The 22,301-nt window shown below is 36.6% G+C and overlaps 1 protein-coding gene across 2 annotated transcripts in view; it reads right to left on the bottom strand.

Annotated features, from left to right (window-relative positions):
- Positions 1-1,230: 1,230 nt before the first annotated feature.
- The window catches only part of vipr1b (vasoactive intestinal peptide receptor 1b), a 62,612-nt gene continuing 41,541 nt past the window's right edge, over positions 1,231-22,301 (bottom strand). Inside the window, exons 5-13 of one of the 2 annotated variants that reach the window (XM_028434713.1) lie at positions 21,961-22,058; positions 17,098-17,230; positions 10,974-11,127; positions 10,790-10,850; positions 10,634-10,706; positions 8,867-8,958; positions 6,578-6,707; positions 5,938-5,979; positions 1,231-3,062 (exon numbers count right to left, since the gene is read on the bottom strand). In XM_028434713.1, coding sequence (XP_028290514.1) covers positions 2,874-3,062; positions 5,938-5,979; positions 6,578-6,707; positions 8,867-8,958; positions 10,634-10,706; positions 10,790-10,850; positions 10,974-11,127; positions 17,098-17,230; positions 21,961-22,058 — 972 coding nt within the window. In that variant the 3' untranslated portion in view covers positions 1,231-2,873. The remainder of the gene's footprint in view (positions 3,063-5,937; positions 5,980-6,577; positions 6,708-8,866; positions 8,959-10,633; positions 10,707-10,789; positions 10,851-10,973; positions 11,128-17,097; positions 17,231-21,960; positions 22,059-22,301) is intronic. The other variant, XM_028434714.1, reaches the window with a different exon arrangement.

Genomic DNA, 22,301 nt, shown 5'->3' with positions numbered 1-22,301 from the left:
GTCCACACCAAAAATATGAAAACCTATATTTTCATTGATTATGAAGCCTAACAAGGAAACCAATGGATAGGAAAGAAATTAGATGATAGATATTTGTTTTTAGTGTATTTTACAGCTGATTTAGGACCCGTTATCATAAGAGATGCTAACAGAAAGCTAACACAAGAGGAAGGTTCACTTTTATTATGTTATTTATTTCAGGCTCAGTAATTGAGGATGTAATTGTAATCGAATAATAATTGTAATTTAATTGTAATCGTAATTGAACATGGGTAAATGAAAACATAATTGTAAGTGAAAAATGGATTTGATCCCAATTCTAGTGTCCAATAAACTACTTCTACATAAGTTCAGTCTATTTATTTGTTTTAATACATGTTTCCATTTTCAAGTTGTCTTCTTTTTTTTTTTTTTTTTACATGGTTTCATGTTTTGAAGTGATATAAATCCATTGAATAAACTCTAAAAGCACACCGTGTTCTTTTAAGACTCAACAAAACATTCAAAGTTGGAACTCCATTGATCGACTGTATCCTAAAGGTTTCCAATGATCCCATACAAACCCAAACCAGTCACCCAGATCACTTTAAAAACCCATACAAATTTTGTTTAGATTTCACTCTTATTCCCAAACCAAGGGTACATGTTGTCTTCAAATTACATCCAAGAGGATTTAATCTTTGTCGAGTCGTTTTAAAAGCCTATTTTTAGAGTGTGAGCATCCACCATCCACCTGGCTGACAATAAACTCCACCAAAAAAGCTCAAACTTCTGGAAAATCTAAAGGTTTTATTTATTTATTTTTTACATTAATTTGTATTTATCTATTGCAGAAGGGAGCCACCTTACAAATAGAATCATCACATTGACAAAACAGTTGGAAACCACTGATGCAAACCTTGTATTCCTTGTGTAATAAACACAGTAAATCCGATAAATGTATTTTCCCCAAACAGCAGACTGAAATGCAAAGTGATATTCTAATATAAACTAATAGAACAAAGCATATGAGGCATTATCTGCCAGACTTATTAGACTAGTAAGTGTGCTTTGACCTTACAGAGCAAGAATAATAGCCGTTTATGAAACAAATGTACTGTTGCTTCTTCATAAATACTGTTTCCCACAGAACTTGGCAACTATATTTTTCAAGTTGTATAATGTTGTTTGTTTTTTACTTATCATTTTGAAAATGTCGGCTTTGACAAAACACAAATAAGGGGACATAAACATGTTTCACATAATTTATTACAGACAGTAATAATGGAACAATATTTACAGTGACTTTAAATAGAATTACAAAAAGAAAAAAAGATCACAATTGATAACATCATCATACAATATTAAAGCAAACGTGAGCGCACTTGTGAACATATGGCATTTCAAATCCTATAAACACTATATTTGTGTCCTGCACACATTGCACCTGTTTTACACAATCACAACACAGGATCCAGTTCAAATAACACACGTATAACGCACAATATTTCAGTACCAAACCGGTACAATAGGTGTTAAATGATGTATATTTTGCAAATGCACGCCTTTGACTATGTTTCTCCAAAACAACAATAGATTAAAACTAGCATCTAAATAGCTTTGCTTTACTTTTATTTACAGATATATCTACATTCAGAGTTATGAGAGGTATGCTGGTGATTTCACACAACTACGTGTAACTTTTCTGACGACAAAAAACAGGCACTGAACTATGTGAGAAACAACATTTTTAAAGTTTGCACTATTTGAGGACAATTCGGCAGCGTATTGAATACTGTCTTCAGTCAGACTCCTTCCAAAGGTGTATGAGAACGCACAGTGATGTGTGTGTGTGTAAGGTTTGTCCTTAGTCAGTGAGTGTACAAGGTCATTTTTAAAGGTAGGAGTACTATAAAGGCAAGTATTCAGCCGCTTATTCCGCAATAAACTATGAATGCTCACATAAAACAACTCTGACTAGACACTTGTCAGGGTTGTCAAGCACGTCATGCTTTCAATTACAAACTGTGAACTGTCAGTGACGCATCACAGGTGCTGCAGTCTTAATGTAATCTGTGTAACTCAAAGATTCACAGTAAATCACTTTCTTTGTCTGTACAATGTAACTGGAGTCTTTTTCTTTACAAGTGAATGTAAACATTTAAGGACTGAACTAAAGGCATTTCCTGCAGAAGGAAGAAGAAGAAGGTTGAACTAAAAGTGTGTGAGTCCAAAAGCTTGAAATCAGACCCTAAAATATAAATATATTTTAGAAAAAAATCAGAAAAGGAGGAACAATCGGTTTCCTGTGAGCGTGATAGTGCAGAGAAGGGCATTTGTGTTCCAAACCAGCGTCACATGTGTCACAAGGTCTGGAGGCTCATCTGTTTGGCTTGGATGGAAATGAGGCTTCCTGCTGTGAATTAAGCCAGTGAGAGGAAAAACATAATGTTACACAGATTTGTCTTTTTTTGTGTGTTATTTAAAAAAAAAAGCGGCCCATGATGTGTTTGTGGTGCTTTTACGTTTTGTTTAAAAATATATATTTTATGTTTTTCTCCAGTGCATTCTTTGATCATATGCTCTTTTTTAAATTTAATTAGTCAGCTTAGGCTTTGGTTTTTTTTCTCCTTTATGGGCGGAGCTAAGGGGTGGATGGTGTAACATACCAGTAACTCTTCAGTTCAAAGACATATGTTGCCATCATTGAAGCTTCCTTTTACTTGTGTGCGAAAGTGTTACAAAATAAATAACTTTTATGAACAAAAAGCTGTGCCACTCATGATTTGTGAAAGAAGCATGTTGTAGATCTACAGCTGCTTGAACGTCGGCTCACATCATTTCCTTCTTCTCCCTAAAATTTGCCGTGACACCATGTTCGTCTCTTCACAGAGTCATATGCTCGACGTGTCGTCGTGACAGGACGAGCTGCGGTGCGTTTTGGGGCTGCATCGTGTCAACATGGTGATCTGCGTGCTGAAGTTGTTGCTGCTGCCAATGGATGGATGCTGGTATTTTGTGTCTGAGCGCATGTATCGCTGTAAGTGCCACCGCCGCCACTTCCTTTTGATTTCTGCTTGAACCTACAGAGGATAAGAGCCGTGACACATTAGGATCAAACAGGTAACTGCTTTCTTTCAACACATACAATTACAAAGCTAGCACGTGAAACGCTTGACAGTATAGACAAAACAATATTTATTAAGTTGGGTTGGGTTCAATTATAATTGTAATTGTGTAATTATAACTGTAAAAAAGCGACCACTGTTGTTATCGTAAATAAATTGTAATTGAGTTCAGAAAATTGACTTTGTATTTGTAATTGGCGTGAACTTTTTATAAAAACTGTCAATTATCATTTAAAGGTCCAGGATTATGCTATTTTTCACCATCTCCAATTGTTCTAAGAACCCCAACAACATACTACCTTCAAGCAGATGCAGACTTCATGCCCCGCTCTTGGAGAGGGCTTGGCTTGCACTAATACTATACTGGTCTGTGTTTGGTTGAAGTCAAAATATGGCGCTTAGGGGTGCTTCCGTCTGGCAATTTTGGAACCAGAGTCCAGCAAGAGGAGCCCTGGTAACACGCTCCACCCATTTAGCGTACTGCCCTGATGACTTACGCAGCCCAGCTACGCCGAGAACATAAGTATCTTTCCCGCTGGAAATTCTACCAACGGCTTCGAATGGTTTACTGCAGAACAACTTGTGTTGGCAGCTCAAAAAAGACAAAAAAAAAACTGAACGGAAAAGTTAAATGGCGTCTCAGCTTTCCTTCTCGACGTAACTCGTGATCCGCGGCTGTCAATCATCGTCATATATGACGTAAAATTTTTCAACCTCAAATAACTTATTTAAAACAAACGTCACAGAAAAATGAGCACTTGAACACAATGTAGGGTGATAATAACTAATGATCACAGCAGAGTTTAGGTTTGTAAAAAAAATTATGTGATGAGTATTTTAACTTTAACCCTATCTGCTAACATTGAGGAGGCGGGGTTTATGACCTACTGTATACTGCAGCCAGTCAGCAGCTCTAAAAATAAAAGGTTCACTCCACCGGAGAGCTTGTCCTGTCCATTCTTTTTACAGTCTATGGTGTGCGTCTGAGTCAGCTGTTTCAAACACTCACCGGAGTGTTAAGCTGCTAAGTCCCTTTCTCGTCATCCTCACCACTTCTGACCACAGGAATAGTCCATTGCCTTGTCCTACCGCTGCGTTGCATTGAGATCATCCCATAAAGGCGATATAACGGCTGCTAAAAATTAAACTTATTGTGAGCACTCGTGCTGTCCTTCGGATTATCTACATACTGGATAATCTATATGCTGAACGTAAATATATTAATTGTGGATGAAGGGCAATGGTGGCCTAGTGGTTAAAGGAGCAGGCGTGTAATTGGAGGGTTACTGGTTTGAATCTCCCTGGGCCATCAATGTGGGATGTTGAGCAAGGAGCTCATGTTCTTATGTAGGGTAGGAGGAGCCAGAATTGTCAGGAGGAGGAGTTTCCGCCTTATGAGTCATAGGGCGAGAAAAATCCAACTTGGAGCTGACTTTTTACAAAATGTGGAATAGCAAGGAAGAGATTTCTGTAATGAGGCTAAATGGGTGTATATCACTGTAGAAAAACCACTATAAAGTGATTTTTTTCATAATACTGCCCCTTTAATTAAACGTAAAACTGGGAAACCATTTTACAGTTCTATGGCTTACAAAAAAGTAGTTAACAATTATTAAATGAGAAACAAATTCCATAGAGTTTAAGGAGCAAAAACATCCTGCTTTGCACTTCCTTCTAATTCAAGCTAAATCCCCTGGTTATCATTTGTGAGTCCATTCCAGGCAAATTGTGCAGCAGCGGTTGTAAATCTTACTTTTAGTAACTACAAACAAAAGACTTGTTTAAGCTGTTTGTGCTTTTATTTTTGTTCAATTAAAAGTTTCAGTTGATCTTAAAAATAATTGCACAGTATAGGTCGATTTATATTTTTTAAATGGAGCCCAGCAGACAAAGTTTGAGGATATCATGTATTAAATGAGTGATACTTGGGGGGCATCAGCTGCGGTTTTGAACACTTGTAAGGTCTGCGATGTATGTTTCTGACACTGTTCTGATCCAATCTGATGTGTGTGCGCTATAATGTCGTGGGAGAGAATCTCGTGCTTTGGCATTGCTGAGTGAATTTTAATGTTCTCCTGAGAGTGTGTGGGTTTCTTTCTGCTCTGAACTTTGCCTGAAATAATTTCCCTCTTGTGATGAATCAGAAAGTCTGTGGGTGAAAATGGAAAAGGAATAAACCTTTTTATATTACATAATTTTTTATTACTTCTGTACAATGCTTTTTTCTTTTGAAAGATTTTGGATTTAATAAAATGTTAAAAATGTTCTTTTTTTGAAACAATTTTTATAGGAAATTGCGATTCCAGTCAAATACAACATTTTTTGTTCAAAATTTGACTGGCTTTAGCGGCTAAGAAAACTATAAAATAAGCCCACTCCTCTTCCTCCAAAGCTTCATTCACACGTCACAAAAGACACCTGAAAATAGCTCTACATTAAGATTCAGGCAACACAATGTTAAAGCCCTGCCATCCGGCCCATCACTGTGATTCATTCTGGCCCAGCACCGAGAACATAACTAATCTGCCCACAGAGAGTCTCTGCTGACATCAGTGAGCAGCTCCCCCCCCCCTCACTCCCGCCTGCAGGCAGAATGTAGAAAACATGCTCCGAGGACATATTGGAACCACCAGCACTGGTGAATCATCCTCACGACTTCATCCACCTCACAGTATGAGTGCGTGATTGTAACTCATCAGCCATGGGAGCAACTTTAAAATGATCTATTATGATAAAATGTGAGTTTATCCCCGAATCCAAATGAATATCTTAAGTATAAAACACGAGTACAGACAAATAATGTTTGTGTCACTTTGTGTCGAGCACCTACCTCACCATTGAGGAAACAGTAAAGGACTGCAACCATGAAGCCCTGAGTGGAAAGATAAACACAGATAAATCTGGTTTAACACTGAGTGCCAGAGAAAAATACTTATACTCTTGAATTTTCTGTCATTTCCACAAAGCTGATTGTTTTCCATTCAGCCTTTCTTATGTGTGTGTGTGTGCTGAGTAGTCTTCCCTTCTGTCTCCATCCAGTGTTGCCCAATCTACTGATTGTCTTCCCTCACTATTAAAGCAGTGCTTGGACACAGAATCATTGTGTGTTGTCCTGTCTAGCCCATCCCAGTTGCTCTGCATGTTTTCAGTCCTTTGATTGGATTACATATATTTGTTTTGGACTTTGTTTGTTTTTTTATTCTTGTTTTTTTTTTAAATTTTAATTCAATGTATGTTTAGGTATTACTCATGTCTGTGAAGGCCTTCCTCTAAAACCAACAACTCTATCAGCCCTCAAATGTTATGCATAGTCACTTTTTTATACACAAAAAGTAAATAAAACTTAAAATTTGCCCAACAACCCCCAATTTACAATTACAGTTTTGCTTAGATATTCTAAAGTGGGATTTAAACTTGTCGAATGCTGACAAATATCACTGCTATGTCACTTCTCTCTGTAGGTTTCATACCTGAAATGATCCCAAAATCAAGTCAAAAATCATCCTCAGCTCAGTCTTCACTTGCTCAGGGATGAAAGCAAACACAATGAAATTTATCCCAAACAGCGGAATCAAAAGCAGCGTTGACTTCGCCAGCCTCCTGAAACGACAAAAAAACAACGCACACTCAAATCCCTCCTCCGTGTGAAATCAATTTTCCATCCATCCTCAGATCCTGATTATAAAAAGTGGTATCTGTCATTTTTGTTTCAGCTCAGTCAAGCACAGCTGACAGCAGGAAACACATTAGAAGTGACAGGTGGAAATTGCTAATGCAAATTTTTTTGGATGAACGTAGAGCATAAAATACATTAAACCAATCGGTTCTTATTCATGAAATCTGTTCAGGCGGCACTTGTTGCTTTAATGGTACAAAACCCAAGAATTCCCTGCCCCTATAAAGACGAGTGTTGTGCCACAATGGCTACGTTTACATGGGAGCTTAAACTAAAAGTTAATTCCTCTTTAACCTGACCTTGTAAACAGTTCATTCCTAATGCTAATTTAATTCCGAATTAAACTGAAATCCGAATGAAGTTGCTGGTTTATTCCGATTTTAATTCCGAATTAGATAATTCCTCCTTCTTGCAAACACTTAATTTGGTTAAAGCCGCTTTATGTTAATTTGGATCGTTACGGTGATGATGCGCTGGTGACGACATGATCCAAGATAATGGCGGCCCGGACTCCAGCCGAGACTATTTAATAAGAGCCTTAAAGGTCCCATGTCATGCTATTTGAGGTTTATTTTCCCAAACTTGCCTGTTTTCCAGAGTTTTAGCCTCTAAAAAGTCACTTTCTGAGCAACTCTACACAAACAGGCTGATTTGCAGCCTACTTATGCATATTCATGAGTGGGCGTGTCTATAGACGGGACACTGACTTCCTCCTCCCCGCACGGTGACAGAGGACGGCCCGCCCTCCTCCCACCCACTCCGTAGCTGAGCTCATGCTGCTTTATAAACAGGAGACGTGGGGGCGGGGCATTCACTGGTACATACATAGACTGTAGAAAATACATAGTTGATTTAGCTTAACATGAATTTTAAAAGACATGGCTATAATGAAAAAAGTGGATGGACAAAGTCATGAACATGCAAACTTTCACACGAACACACACTGACTTATTAAACACACACGGACCTCGGTAAACACGGTAAATGGAACAGGTTTCACCGGACGGCTGGCACTAAGACCCGGAGGCGGAGTAAACGCATCCCCGTACTGCATTCACAGGCTGTAATTTCACCAAGTTTATCATTGAACCAGTTGTTAGAGCTACTATCATTACTAGGGAGCAAAAATTTATTCCTGGTGATTGTTTTCCAGAGTTTTACTGGGCTTTATTTACCGCTGATTAGTTCCGCTCTGCGGTCCAAACTGAAACCATGTGTTTTTGTCAAGCTGCTGCTTCAAAACTACAATGAAAATACAAGTGAAAACAGTTCTCATGTGGTCTTCTGTGTTATAGCCGACAATAAAAGGTTTGTTGTGTGTTTTTCCCGATAGACGTGATACGTCACGTTCTCCCCCCAGACCTAAAGCGGAATTATCTAAAGCCGAATAAACCGTTTTTCCATGTAAATCTCAGTTCGGGAATTATTATTTCCATGTAAACACGAAGCATAACACTTTAATTCCAAATGATTTAAACCGGAATAAATTCCAAATATAACCATGGCCAGTGGAGAGGCAAGTGTTTGGACAGTAAACGCAGGCAAATATGTGGGAGCCAAGTTAATCAATGCTTTAAATCTCATTTATGCAGGAAATATGAGGGAATTTTATCTATGAATTAACATTCAACAAATGTCTGTGACCCTCCGGATATATCTTGCTCTGACTATGACCCTAGACTCTGATTCTCTACTATAAACCAGTTCTGAGCTGACCAAATGCACAAAATTGCTAAAAAATAACAATAGAAAGTCAAAATGTATCTAAATTTTAAGTTCACAATCTACACAGCATAATTACCAAGGATAAAAATCTTATCATAAACTCTGCAACAGGCTCATTTTTTAACCTATATCTCTGTGTAAAGCAGCTGAGGGCAAATTAAAAACATAGATTTCTTTTAATCTGATAAACATTAAACACGTAATTTAACAAGAGTGATACAAATCTACAAGCCAAAACTGTTCAATAAAGCATCTAGTTCATAAAATTAAAACACAAACACATGCAGTGTTGATATTATGATCTCATTAGACAGTTTATCATATGAAATGAGATAAAGGTCCATTACGTTATACGTACAAGTACTGGTTGGACTCATTTCTTCCAATGTCAGGGCAGTTGATCTTCTGACGAAGGATACGAATGATGCAGATGAAAAGAATGGAGTTCATCTGCGGAGATGTGGAAATTTAATTACAAAAACATTAAATATTCACAAACAGTAACTGTAACTGTTTTGGAAAAATGTGCAATCACTAATAGCGTGAATGCATTAGTTTATAATGACAAATTCATAGTTGTTAGAAAGTCATTGATAGTATATAATTATAATTGTTTCTTTTAATAAGATCCTTGTAGATTGGTGTTCTTATATGAACACAAATAAAATGAAACACTAACTTGTTCACTTTAAGATTTCCAACATTCAACAGCATTAAAAAGAAAAAAATGGTCAATTGACCCCAGAGTTACCCGCGGCTTTAGAGACAAAGATCAATACCACTCTGTGGTGTTTAATAAAAGGAATATGTGGAGCTGCAGCCAAATGCCGTCTAAAAAAAACTTAACACCCAGGGTTAAATGAACCATGACTACCTTTCACACTTCAAAAGTCCCAAAAATCCAATAAAAGCCCACCTGAGCATTAACTGTGCTACAAAGAAAAAGCAAATTCTAACTGTTTCTAAGGGTGATGAATATATGAATAAGATAAAAATAAAATAAGACAGGAAAATTGGAAACAAAATACATCTCATTATAAAATCGAGGAAAATGTCTGTGATAATTTAATGAGGGGAAAGAAAGAAAAACAGTGTATTTTTCACTCTTGGAAAACGTATTTTTAGGCTTTTTTTTGTTTCTGGGTTCAATAGACCCTGTAGAGAATTCCAGATGGGTGAGCTGAAGCAGTCCTAAAGCTCCGATTCATTTTCTTTTGTAGAAAAGACCTTTTCACACCACTAGTGTCTCACAAGTAATGCTTGTTGAACTGTCTTTACCCTCCTTTTCACACGCCCTGAGAACGTCTTTGATTTTCACTCACACAAATGGGCCTTCATTCACCGAACAAGCACGAATGGACGCGCACACATCGATTAATGTGTTTGCTTCGCTGTCTAAGTGCTTCTTAATTAGACTGAGCAGTTTTTTCAGAGGTTTACATTCATTTTAAAATAATTCATCTCACCTTTTTTGGTCATTTATGAAATGAAAAAAAAAAAATTATAGATATAATCATACATATGGTTTCATTTCACATGCGTTGTGTTTGTATGGTGCATTTACAGAACAAATCTGAATATTATCATTATATTCTTTACTGTCTTGCTTTAGGGCTACTTAGTTACTTGCTTTAGTGGTGCACAGTTTGATTTCAGCTCATTGGTTGGATCTAAAATTATTTCTAAAACAGTAAGCAGAGTCGCTGAATGTGCATATGGGAATGTTTGTCCCAGTCTGCTAGCCCTGTAATGGAACAGTGACCTGTAATGGGCAGCAGGGCCACATGCACACACCCACGCAATAAAACCATAACAGCTCTGATTATGGAGATAAAAAAATAAATGTACAGACATGGAGAAAGGAGGCCAATAAGAGAGATCAAACCCAGGAAAACACACAATTCTAGGTTACATACTGTATATATAGCACTTTTTTTTTAGAAACATGCAGATGAAAGGTTAATAATAGATACTTATGTGGTTTAGGTCAACCATTAGCGATCCTTAAGAGTAATCAACTGATAAAGAGCTTGAGAAAATTCCTTATTTTTTGACTACTGATTAAAGAAAGTTGTTTTAGTGTTTGATAATGTTGACAAAGGCCATTAATCTTGTTTTTTTATACCAGGATTGATGCCAGAATAGGAGTTTTGATAATCCACCATGATAGGTCACTGTTTTCGATTATATCCCAACATCTGGAAAGACATAAAACATCTGTTAAGAAGAAAAAAAAAAGATCAATTCTAAATTTCCAGCCATGTGTCCAGGTGTTTCTTACCCCACATTGTTATAATACACCTTAGCGACACTCCAAGCTGTGATAAACACTGTTGGACCTCCTGGAAACATGAAATATATCAATGTTTTCATTGGTTATAGTATAGTATAGTCTCGTCCTTTTTCCAAAGTTTTATAACTAGTGGCCTGGCTTATCCTTTGTTAGTTCAAAAATGGATTCTTACCCCAGCCGATCAAAATGTAAGCCCAGAAGTATTTCCTCTCAGAAAAGAAAGAAACGGCCAACAAAGCGTGAAGATAAAGACCTTCCACGAGGAGCCAGAAGAAGCTGGCCATGATGCAATACTGGAAGAAGACAATCACAGCTCTGCAGCCCACCTATAAGAGAACAGTAAACTTTGTATCTTATTGTTGTCATTTATAAACAGCATGTTGCATGTCCAATTTTCTGCTATGATTTCATGCTCTTTACAATAGTAAGATTCCATCTCAGTTCTTATGATGGAGCACTGTAGCACTCTAATGATAGGCACCAATGAGCAGCTTCTGTCTCATTTCAACATTTACCTTTTCACTTCAACAATATGATTCATAACATGCAAAAATACACAAAGCAACAGAATAATACACTAAAACAACATAAATACACAAAATGACAGAAAAATACACAAAACCACTCCAAAAATACACATAATAACAGAAAGATACACTAAAACAACAAAAACTACACACAATAATGGACAATACACTAGAAAAAAGAACAAAAATACAAAACAAAACCACTACAAAACTACAGAAAATGACAGAAGAATACACTAAAACAATGACAACAAAAATACACAATAACAGAAAAATACATAAACAACTACAAAAACACATATAATGACAGAAAAATAGACTAAAACAACAATAATACACAAAATCACAAAAAAATACACAAAATAAAGCAAAAATTCACACAATGACAGAAAAATGCACTAAAACAAGACCAAAACTAACACAAAATGACAGAAAAATACACAAAACCACTACAAAACTACACTAAATAATGGAAAATACACTAAATAATTGAAAATACACTAAAAAAAAAATGAGAAAAATACACATAACAGAAAAATACACAAAACTACACAAAATGTGTCTGTGTTTGTTTTAAGCACCTCACACATGATGCCGTCTACCTTGCGTTGCCAGATTGAGCTGGTAATTTTACACATGAACTGTCAAAACTCTGCCAACATTTAGCCTACACCAACCTGGCAACACAGCTTCTGCATCCTGTCTCCTCTAATCTGTTGAGATTTTTCCCTTTAAAGGAAATTTAAATATGTTTATTGATTGCATTCTGTTAAGTTTGTATTCTGGCCCATTTATTTATTAAATACAATTAGACTGAATACAAAACAAGGATTGTCTCAAAAGGACAGACAGGCCTTTATAAAAACAGACAATGGCCACCATGGACTCAACTGTGTCCAAAAATGTTGTTTTAAGAAAATACAGGCAGCACAAAAATATGGACAAATTAATTTACCAATCATTAAAAAAAGAAGTGATAACCTTCTGTAAATGCCAATACTGTGATTAGTGAATTGCTGTCCTTTAAAAATGAACACTTGTCTGTAGTTCATATGATCTTAGGCTGTTGTTATCCAGGAAAAAAATGATTCCTCTGTGCAAAAATGCTCCAGACAGATTCTAGTAAGTGAGAAGAGAGAAAAAAAAAAAACTTTGCCTGTTGGTCCTGACAGCTCATTTCCATCAGGAGCTGTGAGTTCACCCTGTAACTAGTTTACACAGACAAACTGAAAGCAGGATGTGGAGGCTGCTTTTTGACATTATAGAGAATAAAATGTCCTCTTCTTTCACAATATCCTAAATTCCCAGAAAACCAACTCTCACTCTTTCAGGTTGAGGTTGATTGGGACACAATGATTATCCTATGAACATGACAGCGCATGTGGTGTATATTGGTTACTGATTTGACACAAAATAAATGAATAAAAAATAATGTGAAGATTTGATGTGAGAGGATTTCTATCAAACAGGCACACAACAGAAGTGGTAGATGTCTGGTGCAGCAGTGGGATCATTTCTGTCCCTATAGACCTACCGATCATCGACAGAGGATGACCTGTGCAGAGTGTAGCCTAGTCTGATTTTTTCCCCACCTGAGATTAAATGGAGTTTCTCACAAGCCCCTTGTCAGGATAATGAGATAAAAAAAAAAAAAAATGGATAGAAAGACAAATTTAGCTTCTATCTGAGGAAGTGTCCGACAAAGGTTTGACAAAAGGTCAAAACAGAAAAGACCATCACACGTACAAATCAGTGGGTCAAAGTTGTGTCTTATACAATAAAAAAAAACCAATATGACAAATTTAATACCATTTTTTTTGCACGTATTTTGCAGTTATTAAACTTTCAAATGAGGTTTCTAATGTTACATCAATATAAAAACTATTACTGTACAATGAAATAAATGCAACAATGGAAAAGTTTGATTACATTATTGACTTTATTATTCATTTACATTATTTATTTCTGCTACGTTTGTATTGCACTATAATCCGGTTAATATAACTATTAGTTCCGAGAAACACATTTCGTTTTTATGGTAACATGAAAATGACCTTGAACCGTAACTCAATAACATTATTGAATAACTGGCTGTTGTTGCTGTATTTGTAGCTAAGAAAAGCTCTAAAAAAAAGGCATAAAGGCTTAAAAAACATTATGAACTTTTTATCCCAACCAACTTATAGCGTACCTTATGTTGTTTTTACCATGATTGTGTCTGTTTAACATGAATCAGCTGAATGTTGTTGAGGGGGCATGTGCAATTTCATTGTACTTGTGCAAGGACAATAACATCATTCTATCTTCCATCTATGTATTCATAAAAATAAAAAAAAACAGTGTGTAACTAATTTATTCAGAGATGGTTCAAAAGTTAGATTCTGGGGTTTTTTTTGTTTGTTGTTGTTGAGTTATATCTTTTGAACATGAAGTCAAAGATTTTAACAGCTCATTAAAGCGTAAAAGTAAATTAAGTCCATATTGCATTGTTTTATAAACCAGTACAAAGGGCTGGTTTATAAAACATCTTGGATAAATCTTGGATATATTTTAGTTATTCCAACATTGCAATGGACATTTTGCTGTCACACACCACAAAATCTATATAAAAATGGTTAGATACACTTATTCACTTTGGAAGAGTTGGGTGTAATAAAACAATCAAAAGGGTTGTGGCCGTAGATCTCCAACTATAGAAGGATGAAGGAAACATACAGGGACATGCATGCACAGCAGTAGGTGTGCAGTTGTAATGGAAGTGATGCAGGGCTCACGCTGAGCTACGCGGCATCAGGTCTGTTTGTAAAATGTGTTTTTCTCCTCCAACCTCTGACAGCAGCTGGTTTCTGCCAAACCCTGAGCTACACCAAGGCGCTGCATGCGGCCACGGAGCCCATATAATAAACACACTGCTTTACAGCTCCCTGCGTCGCACGGACACACAGTGTAACATAAACTTTTGTGTTTGCAGGCTGCACTCAGACCTTCCGCTCTATGGCTCTGTCATTTAACGGACGTGGTGAGGAATCAGGAATTCTCTTATCTAAACACAATGATTCATCTTCAACTACAAGATTACAAAAGAATTCCAATAAATAGTAGATGCTTTAGTCCGTACAACACATCTTACGATGTACGGTAAAGTAGATAGATTGAACTTGATTTGTGTTTAAGCTGCAATTTCTGTATGAACTGTTTCAGGAAGATATATTGTACAGTTTAGTAGTGTTAATAAAAAGCAAAGCACGAATGTATTGGCTTGTCAAATATAAAGATACAATTTAAGACAGGGCTATTATCTTCTGGTCGTAGAGAGCTGCATTCTTCATGCTTTTGATACAATAACTCCCTGCTGCATCACGCAGGCTTATTGTAGAGCCTTAGAACACTTAGGCAAGGCAAGGAAAATTTATTTCTATTGCGCATTTCATATACAAGGCAACTCAATGTGCTGTACATGATCAAACAGAAAACATTCAACAGCTTCAAATCTATAAGATCATTTAAAATCATCAACAAACACATGACATCAACAACATGACCAAAAATCTCTCTCTCAATCATACGCAGTAGAGAAAAAAAGTGCCTTTAACTTTGATTTAAAAATGTTCACATTAGATGCTGACTTCAGCTCTGCTGGCAGTTTGTTCCACTTCTTTGCAGCATAACAACTAAAAGCAGCATCACCATGGTTACTGTGAACTCTGGTCTCCACTATCTGACCTGTGTCCATAGATCTGAGAGACCTGCTGGGTTCATACCTGACTAACATCTCACTGATGTATTCTGGACCAAACCCATTCACAGATTTATACACCAGCAGCAGAACTTTACAGTATATTCTGAGGCTGACTGGGAGCCAGTGTAAAGACTTTAAATCTGGAGGAATGTGCTCTGACCTCTTTGTTCTGGTTAAGACCCGAGCTGCAGCGTTCTGAACCAGCTGTAGATGTTTGATGCTCTTTTGGGGGATTCCTGTCAGAAGACCATTACAATAGTCCAGTCTGCTGGAGATAAAAGCATGGACCAGTTTCTCCTGATCGTTTTCACTCAGCCAGCAGTTTTTTTCTTTCAAAGCAGTCACACAACACCTCTATGGGACCATAGTCAACTGGGTTCAGTGATAGACATAGTTGTGTGTCATCTGCGTAGCTCTGATAATCAACCTTACAGTTCTGTAAAATTTGTCCTAAAGGAAGCATATGAAGGCTAAGCAGAAGAGGTCCAAGAACAGAGCCCTGAGGAACCCCACAGGACATTGATAATCTATCAGATTCAAAGTTTCCAATGCTTACAAAATAACTTTGCTCCTTCAAATACGACTTAAACCATTGCATTACTTTTCCATTTAGTCCAACCCATGTTTGCAATCTGTGCAATAGAATTGTATATTCTACAGTGTCAAATGCAGCACTTAGATCCAACAGAATGAGAACAGATACTTTTTCTGAATCAGTGTTTAACCTTATGTCATTGATCACTTCGAAAAGAGCCATTTCTGTGCTGTGATAACAACGAAAGCCTGACTGAAATGTATCAAATATTTTGTTGAACGTCAAAAATTGATTCAATTGGTTGAAGACCACCTCCTCAATAATCTTGGCTATGAATGGGAGGTTGCTGATTGGTCTATAGTTAGCCAGTATAAAGAGTACAGAGTGAGGTGAGTTGGAATAGAGAGATATTTTAAATATGCAGGACTTGGCACGTCATAAAAAATGTTGGATTCTCTGGGAGAAAGGATAACACATAAAGCCACCTTGAGAATAAGAAAATTCATTGCAAAACAAGTCTTTTTCTTTTTCTTGGCATCTCCAAAGGAAACTTGCAATATTACCCCTGATTTCTTCCAACAATTTATTGTTTTTTTAGTAGAGGTGTGAATCAATAAAAGAAAATTAACCAATTCATTAATCGCTATTAATCACATCTTGAAGTTGTAAACGACACACTGAATCATTAAGTTATCACACAGAAATTGTGTTTACCCTGCATTTGTTTTCACAAAGAAAAACACAGAAAAATGTAGAATGTGAACCATGCAGACTTCAAAGGTTTGGGCTTCATCAAAGGCCAGTCGGTTACTACCAACAATATTTCTTATTCTAAAAAAATAACCAAGAAGGTCCATTATAATAAAGTGCAAATATAATCTAACTCTTGGGTTTAGAGCATTTCACTGTTAATACGAGAGTTTGGACCTTGAACATTGAAATCTGTTCAGACAGAAATTATTACTCTTTTACATTCTGCTGCTGAGGCACAGCAGTCTGTCCACTCTACTGAAGGAAAAAGTAGCTCTCTTTTTCTAAACTACTATTCTTATTAAAAATAACTACAATATTGTACCAATATTTATGTTATTTTCAAACAATATTGAATGCCTTAATCAAAGTTTATGCAATACTATTCACAATCATTATTTTGGAGCTGTGATCAATCGATGAATACATTTATATACATATAGAAAATGATAAAAACAGATCATGTTTGATTTATCCATTCATCCTATAATGTGGTTACAGGGCTCTGCATGAACCATCACCTAAAACACAGACAACATATTATGACACCATAATATATTGTCTTCAATTAACCTAATGCGCATATTTTTGGACAGTGGGAAAAATCAAAAAGCAGGACTAATTTTCTTCACGTTTTGGGTTTTCTGACCTTCACAAACTGTGTTCCTATTGGTTCCAGGACATTGAAGCACCCACTGAGCTCTAAGTGACAATTAAAGAGAAAGAGCTTTAAAAGCCAACTTACCGAGCCTGTGGAACAGTTGTCCACTTCACCAACCTCATACAGAACCACGTCTTTGAGGAAGACAGCGATGGCTTTCAGAATAAATGACACAAACAGGTGCATGTGGATGTAGTTTCTTGTGCAGTGGAGTTTCCTATGGAAAAGGAGAAGAGACAAAGATGGGTCACATTAAGCAGTGTTGGAAACCAACAAATTTAATTCATTAATTTATTTTTTGTTCTGTTTCATTACTAGATAGACACATTTTAAAGCACCCCATCTATTTTTAAAGGCCAACTTGTTGAAATTCTTTTTCACAATTAGCTAAACCAAATTACTCTCAAAATTCAAATTATGTGCAGAAACATTTTAAAACGCCTGAGGCTCCACTCTATGGAATTATATTGGCATATAAATGATGAAATTATCAGTAGAATTCCTGACAGGTTTTGTTTTAACACTTCCTGGTCTCCTGGTGGTCATGATACATTCAACAAATCAATTATTCCCCCCTGTAGTGACAATGGACCTCATTTCATACTGTAGAGGATATTTTTCCATACTGTCATAACCGATCAGAATAACTGTTGTTATTCAAATTACATTCTTTTGTGTTTATAACTGCTTCAATACACTGTGACCATTACAAGCTTCTGGTTTACCTGAGCGTGAGAACTACAGTATGTCTGAAGATTTGGTGAGAAACGTCTATAAGGTCTAAACACACACACAATGGAACAAAAGAAGTGATGATGTAGAATGACAGAAAATGAAATTGTTGATATTGTTTGGATTCTTTATGTACAGAGACAAAGTGTTCTCAGTAAACAGCAAAAGCCTTTTCATTCCAAGGCTGCATTACATCACTTACATGAATGAATACATGATTTCATACTGTGTTTTCTTTCTGCAGCATTTTCACAGATGGACTGTCACGTATGTGAGGGGTGAGATGTTCAGAGGAAAAAGAGGCAGGGAGAAAGATTGATGCACAAAAATTAAACTCTGCTTATTGAAAAAAAAAATAAAAAATACAATAACAAAGGAAAAAGTAAACCACAAACAAACAAGAACAAACAAACTGGTCACTTCTTTAAAATGTAGAATTTAAGATTGATTCTGAAGTCAGTGAAAATAACCAGTGAAGGAAGCGGAACTGATAAGACTTAAATTAATTATTAAAGATCTAACTGAGAAATAAAAGATACTTCTTGTTGTATGCAAAGGATTCCCACAAAATGAAACAAGCTTGAATCGAAGTTGAAAATGTCCGACTGGATCTCAATATTTATATAAAAACTACAAAACATGCAACCTGCATCATTATACGATTACCATATAAATAGTTTTATGAATCTTGCTTATGGATGTATTTCTGCGCAACATAAATTCTCTCATTTTTTGGCTGAATAATTCTATTGTTATAATGTACCCTGACTGTACTCTTGGATATAACCACATTATTGTGAATGTTTGTTGGATTGTTCCAATAATAAGTTTGGTTTGTCTGTTATTATACTTATTTTCTATCTAATATCATGTCTGTTATTACAGGTACTTTATTTCTCTCTCATTAAAGGCTGTGAAAAGCTTTTTCTGTCATATCCAGTCGTAGTGAAAATGACGATGATGTGATGATGTGATAATAAAAGACTTTACTCTTACTCATGTCAGTGGAAAGAAAATTAGAGATGATCAACCAACCTTTCTTTCATAAAGCGCGATTTAATGAAACAATGATGTTGATGACAATACCAGTAAAAGTGACAAAAACACAATACAGAGTATATTGTGGTAGTAAATACTTGGTTAAAAAAACCATGGCATTTTTCCCAAAGGTCCCTGACAGCCTAAAATATTTGCAATGTCCAGGTCATCTCTACTTTAGCCCTGAAAAAAGAGCTAAAAGAGACTCTAAAAGACGAATATAGACATAATTGTGCAAGGCACAAGAAAATGAAAGAGTTTAAATGCTTAATTTATCACCAATTTAGTCATAACCTAATAAGTAGTCACAGTAATTTCATTTAAATTACAAAACAGGAAGAAGTTTGTAGGTTTGCCCTAAACTTCATTATAAAGAATTTCAATTAATGCATATTTTTTCAGATCACACTTTTATTAGGAATTGAGTGTTTACAAGGTCAGTTTAATAATAATAATAATGATGCATTGGATTTTATATAGAGCTTTATCATAGACACTCAAAGCACTGTACAAAATTAAGGCATTTCTCTTTCACTCCACACTTAGTGGTGGTAAGCTACTATTGTGGCCACAGCTGCCCTGGGGCAGACTGACAGAAATGAGGCTGCCATGGTGCGCCATCGGCCCCTCCGACCACCACCAACATTCACTCACACACTACATTCATACTAGGCAATGTGGGTGAAGTACACATGGACAGCTACCACTTCAGCGACTGTCCCCCACTGTGGCCCTTGGAATTCTCAGTGGTCTCACATTCAACTGTTAACCAGGCCCAGACCTGCAGCTTCTAACGAGATCGGCCAATGGTATGCCCACAGGTGAAAGAGGATTTTACTCTTATTCTGAATTAAAGAGGAATTAAAACTCCCATGTAAACCATCCATGAAAAAGGTACTTAACCTCCCACTCGCACTGCGCTAGTAATTAGAATTCAGACAAAAAGAGCCACATGTTGAACATCATAGACTTAATAACGACTTCTACGTGGTGTCCGCTGATAAGTGGGCTGATCTAGACAGAAAATGCCAGGGCTGAATTTTGTCCCCAGTTGTGAATGTCCATTTATCTAAACCCGTTTTACAATAGCTTGACAATTTATCCATGACAGAGTTGTTTACCCCCACACACCTCTCGCCCTGTCATGTCTCATATCGTTGGTTTGTTTGGATTTCATATCCTGACTTGTTTAATTTGTCATCCTGACCTTGATCTCCACGCGTGGGGAGGAGAACAAACATCTCAGAGTGAATCTTTCAAATCCATCTCTGATCAACGACTAACTCCGTAACACAAGAATTATATCACTCCTATTCACTGTGGCCTTGGACAATTGTTGGTAAAGTCGCTGCCTCAGGCTGAATCACTGAAGGTATTTCATTGCTTTCAAATGCAAATACTGTTTGTTCAGATACGTTTCAGAAAGGCAGCACACTGGAGTGAATTTACCTTTAGATGTCAAAGTATTTTCCTATGAATCATGGCAACAGCTAGTGCTTGATGGTCAAACTTTTAATCAACCATTATTAAACTGTAAAGCTCAGCTAAGATTTGTGAGTGCCAGGAGTGAACTGGCCATCTGGCATACAGGGCATCGTCCCAGTGGGCCGTTGACCCGAAGTGGGCCCGTCAGATTCACTGCTTTTTTAATTTTTTTGACGAGCGAATGGAGGCAGACATTATAACAGGTCCAAAAATGGTTCAAATGTGGCATGAAAAGAGTGAAAAGTGACTAAAATAGGCCAGAAGCAGTCAAGAGTGGCCAAAAATGAATGAGGGCAAAATGTGGCAAACAGCAGTAAAAAAGAGCTAAAATGTGAAACAAAAAGAGACAAAATGTAGGAAAAGAGGAAACAAGTGGAATTTATCAGGCAAATGTTTGCTTATTGGGAGGAAAAGTGGCCAAAAAATTGAGGACAAAAATGGGATGAAAGGGTCAAAAAGAACTTGCAAAAATGGACATAAAAATAGGGAAAAAAGGATATTAATTGGCAAACGGTAACTAAAGTCTGAAAAAAGTTTCGAAAAGGGGCCAAAATCAGACAAAGGATGTTACAATATGGCCAAAGGACATAGGTAAAAAGGGGTTCGAAAGTTTCCCCCTTTTAAGGTTTTCCAGGGGAATAATATTAAAATTAAGCCATAAAGAGCCACATGTTGAGAATCACTGACTTAATAAGAGCTTCTACGTGGTGTCAATGATAATGTAGTGGGCTGATCTGAAGAAAATGCCAGGTTCCGGTCCACCCTTTGTGAGTGCTGTAGTGTTTTATCAAACTAGCAACACAACAGCCTCCTAAAGCAGTTCATTCATTCATTAATTCATGCATACGAATATCAAAAGAATATCAGCCTGCCGCCTCCACCATCAAAACAACCCAGAGTGGTATCGCACAAAGCTCCTTGAGACAGCGATCCTAAACTGTCATCTTATTCTCTTCTTCGAGCACCATGCAGCTTTTTTTTTTTTTTTTTAAATCCCATCACACTTGAGATGTAAACCATACCAAGATGAAAGACTGTGACAATCATATTCATTTGCATCTTTTTCCATTCCCTAACAGGCTGAAACAAAGACGCTGCACTGATCTGTGAGAAAGAAATGAAATGAACGTATAATAGATTAATATCATACATGTATCATAAAACCCTGACAGCACAAGGTCAAAATGCTAATCATTATCATACAACTCAGCAACACAGCTCACAGATAGAACGACTGAATTATGTCTGGATTAAGAAAGTTGATCTTTCGGGTGGAAAACTTTCAACTTTTCCCTTGATATGTTAGAACTCTGCTTTTCAGTCCAGTGACAAGGCCATTAAATATAATTACATCTCATTGATTTAGCTTATGAACACAAAAAACTCTAGTTTTCAACAGTTCTGGCCGCAGGAACCATCACCCGATAATAACAGGCTGTCACCATAATCAAGGACGTTTTTTTTAATTAAACATTGCAATTGGTGCCCAAACACCCAAAGATAATAAAGAATACATCATTTCAATAGAGCAAGGTTTAAAAACTAACCTAAGAAGTCTATCCTTTTTTTATTTTCAATATACAGTATTAATGATTAAGAAGCCTTCCATCTGTCGTTTTTTAAAAAAAGTACTATTAATGCATTTGTATAGAAATTAAAATGATTACGTTGATTCTGCTATAATTTACGTACCTGAAGATGCAGAGGATCACAATGGCTGTAGACAGAGAAATGAGTGAAACACTGTGGCCGATGGTGTAGCCAATCTTCACCTGCCAGAAAAACTTTCCCTGTGAAAACACACACAGCAACGTGTCTCAGGATCAACCTTCGCCTTTGTCTGCTTTATAACCAACAGGAAAGTAAAGTAAGAGTACATCTGTTTGTGTTTCTAAGTCATTCCCAAACCTGAGAAAAGGGGTGGTGGTGTATAGGGAGAAGGAGGAGGAGCTCAAAGTAGAGCCACCATTATAGGAGGTGAGGATGTTTACTGGTTAGGATTCAAACTTTTTGCCTTCATTCCTTCATTTTGT

This window comes from Gouania willdenowi, chromosome 20, assembly GCF_900634775.1.
Source record: "Gouania willdenowi chromosome 20, fGouWil2.1, whole genome shotgun sequence".
Taxonomy (NCBI): Eukaryota; Metazoa; Chordata; class Actinopteri; order Blenniiformes; family Gobiesocidae; genus Gouania; species Gouania willdenowi.
This window is presented reverse-complemented; position numbering and strand designations above follow the sequence as displayed.